Source organism: Erythrolamprus reginae, chromosome 4 (assembly GCF_031021105.1).
Source record: "Erythrolamprus reginae isolate rEryReg1 chromosome 4, rEryReg1.hap1, whole genome shotgun sequence".
Classification (NCBI taxonomy): Eukaryota; Metazoa; Chordata; class Lepidosauria; order Squamata; family Dipsadidae; genus Erythrolamprus; species Erythrolamprus reginae.
Genome location: NC_091953.1, coordinates 77,730,045 through 77,739,779, shown reverse-complemented (window position 1 = coordinate 77,739,779; position 9,735 = coordinate 77,730,045). Strand labels below are relative to the sequence as shown.

The following is a 9,735-nucleotide window of genomic DNA, read 5'->3' as shown; positions in this document are numbered from 1 at the left end:
ATTCAATCTTTGAATTACCCTTCAAGGACTTCATTAGTCCTAATTCTTTGTGTCTCATATGTTAACTATCAGTTTTATTTAAATGATCCCAGAGGTTTTCAAAAATCCCCTTATTCCTCTTTTACAAATTCAATCTTCTAGTAAAATATTCCATTATCTCTTTAATTGAATCACTTCCTCATTTTCATATTTGGATCTTCAGTATTCATAAAATAGGTAAAGATAATTTTCCCCTGTCATTCACATAAGTAGAAGGCTTATAATTTTCCTTTTTGTCAGCAGGTGGCATTCTCCAATTAGATTTCAGTTTATTAGTCCATTGTCATTTTAGTTTAAAAACATTTATAAAATCAGAATAAGTTTGAATAAGTAATTCCAACATTTAAAAAATGCCTTCCTGGTACAGGGAATGCAGAGACCCATTCCTATGTGTCTGTACCACTGCAACATCAACCAGAAGCCTCTTTAAATTCTTTTAAGGCCTGGTTGAAGCAACCACCCTGTTCTGCCTGGCTAACGGCAATTAGCCACCTATGAGTTCAGAATGAATTCAAACACATGGCAAGGAAATTCACAAAGTCTCTTTTATATTCAGAGGCTTGAAAAGCACAAAAACCAATTACTGTTTTATTAGTCCCAAGAGGTGACAGTTACTCACACCAACAGTTCATTTGATGTCAAGGCGTGTGCCAAAGCAGAGGAGTAATTTATGGGGCAATAAAGCCAGAATTTCACACTCCAATCCTCATAGCCCTTTCCGGCTTAAGTGTGTCAGAGTTCCCAGAAGTTCCAAAACAGAAAGCAGCCCCATGCTGCTCAATCTTCTTTCTTCTTCCAAACATGCTAACGATAAACACCCATGCCCAGCACTTCAAAACCTCCCTTATTTATCAGAGTATCAGCAGTGTAATTAACCCCTGAACAGCTGCACTCCAGCTGTTTTGGTGCCTGCACAGCTGTTCCCTCCTTCCCAGGATCCTGTGCATGCAGGGATTCAAGATAGGGTCATCCAGGACTCTCTAACTGGGGAACTAGCTGGTGGGCTGGATGCACCCATTCCCATGTCTGACTCTTCCCCCCCCCACACACACACACTGCCTTCCTCTGCTAGTGATTCATCTTCACTGTCCAAGGCAGTTGGCAACCAGACAGGTGTTCTATGAACAGAGGACTCCCACAGATCCACATCAAAATCCCCAGCTGGCCTAGAGTCAACCACAACACATCTAAGTGAGAGGCAGATCAATCTTCAGGCCTGCCAATTTGTAAATTACAGTCTATCAATCTTATACAGTGATTTACATCTGGCAATGTCAGATGTGTTCATGGTTTCAAGATATAAAGAATAAATAGTTTTGTGGAGATCTTAACTTGGAAGATGAACAAGATTGGGTTTAGTATTTCATTGAGAACTCTTCAGGAAATACAGGGCAGTAGAGTAGATGGGAACTCTTTGATATTTTCATAAATTACTTAGATGAGGGATTAGAAGGGGAACTTACCAAATTTGCAGATGATACTGATTGTCCCTTCACTGTGCTGGTGGGCTCTTGGTGTTGGGCTCTTGGAGCTGCCTGATGCATCACTTAAGTCTTCTTTATGTTGATGAGGAGGCTGAAGTTGTGACATGCTGTTACAAATTTGTCCACATTGGCTTACATTTCCTGTTCTGATCCAGCATTCAAGGCACAGTTATCAGCAAAGAGGTCATGTAGCACACTCTCCTTTTTTTGGTGACACCCTGGAGACTTCACAGGTTGAACAGTTTCACATTGGTCCTGTATCCCAGGCTAATTCCCAAGAAACTGTTCTGGTCTTGCATTCAAGCAGGTGTTTAGCCTTTGTACATAAAAGATTTTTTGTTTTGTTTTATTGCTCTCCTGTCATGTGTTTGACTTATTTCTGGGCTGTGGGGCGCAACAGATAGTATCTGATAGTATGACTGAAAACATTATGCTGAACAAGGTCGGTGCCAACACACACCTTTGCTTGACACTGTTTTTATTTATTTATTTATTTATTTATTATTTATTTATTTATTAGATTTCTATGCTGCCCTTCTCAAGGTGACTCAGGGCAGCATTGTAACAGGAAAGGCCTCTAAAGTTTCTCCATTATCCAGAACACAAGCTGTCATACCATTGTGGAACTGGCGTACCATCAGGATGAATCTATCAGGGCATCCAAACTTTGACATCAGGCACCACAGACCTTTGCAGCTGACAGTGTCAAAATACTTAGTGAGATCAATGAAGGTAGTATACAATTCACTATTTTTCTATTGACACTTCTCTTGAAACTGTCAGTCTGTAAAGATCATGTCCACAGTGTCACGCTCTTTGAGTAAACCTTAATGTGTCTCAGATAATAAACCCTGTTCCAGGTCGTCAGGCAGGCAGAAAACTGATATTCCTCTATGATTATCACAGACTTTCCTCTTGTAGAGATATACAATAGACACATCTTTCAATTCCTGAGGAATGAATCCTTGATTCCAGTAAGACTGGAACAGCTGAGTGTGTTTGTCAACAAGAACTGCACCACCATCCTTATAGACCTCCCCTAGATTGTGTCAGATCCTGGGGCCTTGCCACTGGTCAGCTGGCGTATGCCCGTATGGTTTCAGTCTTTGATGGTGGAGCATCCAGGCTGTGGCTGATATCCACCTAGGGCATTCTGTCGATCACCTCATTGTTGATGGAAGATGGATGGTTAAGTATGAATTGGAAATGCTCAGCCCATCACTGTAGAATCAGTGTCAGCCCATCACAGTGTCTTCTCAGTGATGAGAGTTGTATCATCTGAGTCCATTAGGGGAGAGCTCACTGATGGCTGAGATCCGTACAAGGATCTGAGGGCTTCATAGAACCATTTAGCATCATTTTTATCAGCAAACTTCTGAATTTCTTCTGCTTTCATCAGCAAACTTCTGAATTTCTCCTGCATTTTGTGAAACTTGTTTTGAATGGTTCTGTGAGTATTGTTGAAGGCATTTTTCTTAGCTGTTGACAATGAGTCATTCTGATAAGCACCATGAAGACAGTGCTTTTCAGCAAGTAGGCCTTAATCTCTTCACTGTTTTCATCAAACCAGTCCTGTTTCCTGTGTGAGGAAAGATTCCAAGAACCTTTAGTGCAGAAGAGTGCACAATATCTTGAAAACATTCCCTGTTCTTCTCAGCATTTCACCATTTCCCTCTAATTGCAGCTCTGAGAGTTGGTTGTCAAGATCATCTGCTAGTGAAGATGTGTGTTGTGTTGGTGTTTCTCAGTTTACTGACGTTGATCCATTTCATTAGTTTTGTATCCCTGCGGACATATCTTTGGTTTGATGTTAAAGCTTAATTTCAAGATGATGAGTCTATGGTCAGTTCGAGAGTCAGCACAATACAAAGGTTAGGATATTATAATAGTATCAATTTTGGCATTAATCATTTGTTCTACATAATTAATATGAATATATTTACTTTTTTATGAGAGTGTGGTTTCTCCTTGTACAAGATAAATATCAACTTGTAGAATAATTTTACAATTTTACAATTATTGAGTTTTCCCGAATTGAGATAATAATGATTTAAACTTATGAAATATGTTTTAACCCTGCTGTTGTGTTCGCATTTACTATACACTTGTACTGTTTTGGGTGTAACGAAATGTAACAATCAGCGTGTGGCAAAAAGTAACAACCCCCCAAATGAGGAAAAGTCAATCACAAGTTTCAGATCCGCATGACAAATAATCTACATGTTCTCAAATTTCATTTCGGGTCATATAGACCTGAGCATAGGAGCAGGGTTAAATGAAAAATCTGAATATTTATCATAGGAAAGTTTGATTTAAGCAATTGTTTTGAAATAATGTATGAAATCCTGATTATTAAGAAAATTATAATAATATTGTAATGAAGATGAAGATAACAGGTTTGATTACATTCCTAAAGATATTTTTAGAGGTTTTTGGTTATGATAAAAGAAATAATTAAAAAAAGAGATTTAGGAAGAGATTTAGGAAGGGGAGGAAGAAGTAGGCCCAAAAATGGAAAGGTGCAACAAATAAAAAACATTTTAGAAGGAAAGGTTACATAACAATAAGAGAGTTGGAAGGGACCATGGCAGTCTTCTTGTCCAGCCCCTTGCTTAGGCAGGAAACCCTACACTACTTCAGACAAATGGGTATCCAACATCTTCTTAAAAAGTTCCAGTGTTGGAGCATTCACAACTTCTGGTGGATTCATTACTCTAACTGTCAGGAATTTTTGCCTTAGTTCTAAGTTGCTTCTCTCCTTGATTAGTTTCCACACATTACTTCTGGTTCTGCCTTCAGTTGCTTTGAAGAATAGGTTGACTCTCTCTTCTTGGTGGCAACCCCTGAGATGTTGGAATGCTGCTATCATGTCTACCCTGGTCCTTTTTTTCATTAAACTAGATATACCCAGATCCTGCAATCGTTCTTCATATGTTTTAGCCTCTAGACCCCTAATCATCTTTGTCGCTCTTCTCTAGAGTCTCAACATCCTTTTTGCATTGTGGCGACCAAAACTGAATGCAGTATTCCAAGTGTGGCCTTACACTTGAAATACTGCATAGCATCATAGTGAGATGTCACAGTTTTCACTTCCAGATTCAAAACAGTAGGAAACTTTCCTCCCCTATCAACTATGGTTGGAAAATGATGGAAACTGTCACAAAAAGGTATATTGAGATTCTCACTTTTGTAATAAATGTTGGGCTTAGTTTACTGCTTTTAGGCAGTAAAGATAGTTTCCTGAACAAAATTGTCGATAAGCTGTCTCAAACACTTCTCTTAAAACAGAGCTCTTATAAAATTGAACATTAAGTAATATGCTAACTTACATTTCCAAACTTTGAACTGGAGGAATCAGCAAATGTATGATACTTTAGTGACTAGACTGATATTTATCAAGTTATTTAGTATATTCAACTGTCAGCATTTATAGTCAAAGAAACATGCAAACAATTATAGCCTTCCATTAAAATGAAGCCTTCCATGAACATAATATAATAGTTGAGAGCAAATATATCTTTTAAATCTATTATTATTATTAGTTTGGTTAATAAATAAGATATAAACATAGTTTCTTCCCTTGCACATTGGCTGATCTAAGTTTGCCTATCCGTAGTCTTGTTCTTTAAATTATTGATCATGTGGTACAATCCAGATGACAAAATTAGCCTTTTATTGGAGGAAATGAATTTGGCATTATATACCTGAAACAAAAAGATTTAATCTTTATTTTGGGAGTCATAAGAAATAAAATAGAATATTAATGGTTATATAGCATTCAAAGATGATTTTAGAGCAACAGCTTACAAAATAGGTTGCGACACTCAGGAAAGGATTAGAGGGGTGGAGAGGAATTAGAAAGGAAGGGAGTGGGGGAGCGTTGTAAGAGAGAGATAAAGAGAAAGAAAAATGAAAGAGGGAGAGAGGGGTTTAGGAGGAGTGAAGGGAAAAGAGGTAGGAGGAGGAAAGGGTGGAAGAGGAAGGGGGCTGCAAGAAAAATGGTTAAAGGGGCAGGCATTTACTTTTTTATTTTTTAAAATGAAATATGAGTTTATGAATGATGGATAAAATGTACAATTATGAACTCTATAAGACGTATATAACAGTGGAAGGTATAAACATGTTGAATCTGTACATGAGAAGGTGGAGAAAACATTTAAAAAATGAAAAAATAATTATTGATCATGCTAATTGCAGTTGGAATCTTTGTACGCTAGTGATGTCAATAATTAGTCAACCAGAATAATAGAATAACATAGTGGGAAGGGACCTTATTTTGCCCCAGCACCAAGCCCCAAATAATTACGCAACAAGTTGTCTTGGGTGACATCTGTGAAAAAAAATCAGGTGCTCAGGCTTGAAAATGTGCTGCTCAGACACTATACTTTTCCACCCACACAAAAAAAAAAAGTAGAGGGAACATTGCTCCACACAATGACATAATCAATAAGATGCCAGTGTTTGGAGCATGGATGATTAGATGATACTAAACTGGCAGCAATAGCGCCAGGGCGAAGGCCCTTCTGGGAGGGAAAACACTGGGATGGGACAGAGCAATCTCTCTTTGCCAGGCCAGCTGCTGCTTGGTAGGAGCAGATAGGTTTTTCCGCCCGACACAGATGCCGCTCTGCCCACCCGCCAGCAAGCACAGAAGATGGGCTGTCAGAGGAAGAGAGGGGCGAATGCCTCAGCCGTGCTTCCCTTTCCTTCCCCCCCCTTTGCTGTTGCGGCTAGCGAGCCCTCCTGCCTGGGCAGCTCAGCCCCATGGCAATGGCCATGGGAAGGTATCAAGCTGGGGGCGAGGAGCGAGGTGGAAGAGGAAGAGGGAGGAAGCGAGCAAATAAAAAGATAGAAAGAAAAAAATTAAAAGGGGGGGGAGAAAGGTGGGCAGGAGCACCGGATGTGTTAATTGACGGCTGTGGGAGGCTGAGGGGGTGAAGAGCAAAAAGTTCCAAGACTGGAAGCTGAGTTTCCTTTTTCGCGGCTTCCAAGTTTTTTCCCGGCACCGGCGATAGAATCTGCCGGAAAAAAACTTGGAAGCCATGATGTAGGAAGCTCAGCTTCCACGCTGCCCAAAATCGGTTGATGTGGAAGTCCAGCAATCTCCAGTTGGAGGCTTGTTTAAAAAAATTTGGACTTTTAAAAAATGCGGGACAAATTGCTAAAAAGCGTGACTGTTCCACGAAAAGCGGGACTTCTGGTCACCTTAGCCATAAGAGCTTTGAAACCGGGCCACAGAAATGGCTGGCAAGCACACACACATGTGCACATGCATCATCACTTCCACAAGCAGTGAGTCAGCATGCACACCCCATTCAAGGGAGCAGCAGATGCATATGCATCTTTCTTGTACACACTTGCCAGCTACTTACTTGCGCATGCTTGCCGGCCACTTGCGTGGAGCCATCCCATTCCCCTCCTACCAGTGCACAAAGTTGGAAACTCTGTTCTAGAGTATATAACAGCATGTAATAACAAAAAAAAGTTTTATTAAGTCCTTATGGAGAAAACAAAGTTGCGCTTGTAATTACTGAAAAGTTATTAAAATCTAATATGATATTTTGACAATAAAAAGTCAGTTGTAATTATAATGCTTTGCTTCTATAGAAAAATTACAAATGGATTCTCAATGGAATTACATGCACATTACCAAACATTTTACCAAAATGGTAGAGCACTCATGCCACCCTTGATTTATTCCAGGTTTATTATCTGAAATAATAGATGGTATGCATTATCCATTTGTGTTCTACTTCCTGTAATAATGTTATATAGAACATTGTTTTAAATAATACAGTATGTGATATAAACATTAATGAATGAATTGAACCATGCTTTGTGAGTTAATTTACCAAATTCACCAGATATAAAATAATATTGAATAATAATTGTAAAAAGAAAAAAATAGCTTTGGAGGACAGATTGTAATAAAACTGAACCCACCAATTTTTCACTTTAAATAACTTTCTCTAGTGTGTACAAAAGTCTGCTCAATAAGCAAAATTAATTAAATTCAGTAGGACAATATTGTGTCCATTGTGAAAGACAGAGTTTAAGTCTAACAGCATGATTTTATTTGAGTATTTCCTGGCACTGTAGGAGTTTCTGCTATTTTTAGGCACTACTTCATTTTATTCTTGTGAAATCCAACTTTTTAGTAGAGTGGTGTTTTTCAAATTTAAATGTGCTTCTTGAACTAAAAAAAACCCCTCCCTAACATCATTTGCCAAATTAACCTTTCAACAAACAATGCTCACAACAGTCCAATAACTTAAAGCAGCAAATCTGCAATAGCATAAAAAGTATTCATAACTATTTGGAAATAATGGCAAGTTGTTACATATTTTATCATCATATGTGACATTTTTTGACAGGCTCTCCTTTGGCAAGTACTATTTTATAGTTGAGATCTTCAATGCTCCAATCATCTCAATAACTTTCTTTTTCAGAAACATCTCATGCATCATTTTCTTTCTTCTAGTTTGAACTATACGGTGGGCCATTGGTATAATTCTTCTTTTTTTTACTACAAATTTTTCCTTTTTTATTTCTCATCCTCATCACCTTCACTCATGCTGCTAATGGATGCTGAGGCAACCTTTGGGGAGGAAGGCGGTGAAGCCTTTCTGAACAGCCATGGGGAGGGAGGAGATGGGGAACGTGATGGGGAACGTCCCCGTGTTGGACTGCTTGTGGGACTTTGCCTTGGAGATAAGGCTTGAAGCATGCGCCCACTCCTCTCTTGAAACATCTGCTTCTGGAAATGAAGAAATAAGGACAAGTATGGATACAGTAATAGATATATCTTCAGCTCACTCTTAATTCTGTTTTTGTCCAATTTTTAAAAATCTTTATGTCTGTTTTTATGGGCGAGTGAGATGTCTTTCCCCCCCAAATATGATGTAGCCCAGTGCTTCTCAATTATTTTCTGTTACGCACCCACCCCCCCAGGAACAAGTAAACATTTTACATCCCCCCAACTCTCTGCCAACACACATCTCGTGGTCCGCCCCGTCTGACCTGCCACCCGCAAATTGCACCCCACTACGAGACACATGTCCTACCTGCCACTTGTATCAGTACCTCTGTTGTGTTCCTCAGTATTGTGTCTAGGGCAGTCTGTTCTAAAAGAAAACATCTCACCAGTTTGAGAAGTTTGATTGAACTCATGAGACATTTTCTTTTAGAATGGGCTGCTGAGGAACACAACAGAGGTACCAGTACAAGTGCCAGGTATGAAGTACATCCTACTCACTGCGGCAAAAAAAGCACGTTCCCCGGGGTCATGTGTCCCCCTGGCATTGCTTCACACTGCCCCTGGGGGGGGGTGCTCCACTATTTGAGAAGCACTGATGTAGCCAAAGTACATGAATGATAGGATGAATTTCAAAGGTCAATGAAGTGGCAGAGAGAAGAAAAGTGTCACAAGTGAACTTGGAGCACTGTTCCATATTATTTGAATGACTTACAGAGTTTCAGAGAAGGGGAAAAATAAAACATCAAACAAATTTTTTCCTTCATCATGATTAACAAGGGTTAGCTCTTATATTATTTCTAGATACTACTAAATTCCACAGACTCGTGGCGGCATACAAATCTAATAAATAAATAATAAATGGGTGTGGGGTGAAGTGTGAATACTGTCATTATCAGTATCTGAATAGATATTGAATTCACACCTGTCTGTCTAGGTCAATTCCCCTTTGTGATGGCCATTGCCCACTTACTATGCAATCCCAATCAATTAGATCCTGTCTCTCCATCTCTCAGGAAGGGCTATAGTGGCCCTTGATGTGTAGTGGTGGCATCAGCACCTTGCGTGGATCCACCAGTGGCTCCCACTTTACATTGTTCTTCCCCACAGTGAACTCTGTCTACTGAGGCCAGTCCTGCCTGTGGTAGTGCGCTTCAGTATCCCGGCTATCCCAAAGGCAAATAAAGCAAGAATACTTAGCAAAACCACCTTGGAGGCCCATCAGAAATGACACCATTTTGAAATCTGTGATAACTTCCCAGCTTCCCATAGTGTAAATGTATATATTGTATGTTATCAATCTTGCTCTGCTGAATCCTCAGTACACTCTTGTACTTTAATACTGCATGGAATAAAGACCATTTTTATCAAGTTTGGAGAGACATCCTTTTTCCTTACAGTACACAGCAACTTAGTCAATTTAGATGGCATCAAGAGGTTGCATACATCCAGCAGACG

The 9,735-nt window shown here is 39.4% G+C and overlaps 1 protein-coding gene across 1 annotated transcript in view; it reads right to left on the bottom strand.

Annotated features, from left to right (window-relative positions):
* Positions 1 to 6,994: 6,994 nt before the first annotated feature.
* PCYT1B (phosphate cytidylyltransferase 1B, choline) overlaps positions 6,995 to 9,735 on the bottom strand; it is a 191,761-nt gene continuing 189,020 nt past the window's right edge. The window contains exon 8 of the mRNA XM_070750694.1: positions 6,995 to 8,280. Coding sequence (XP_070606795.1) covers positions 8,068 to 8,280 — 213 coding nt within the window. The 3' untranslated portion in view covers positions 6,995 to 8,067. The remainder of the gene's footprint in view (positions 8,281 to 9,735) is intronic.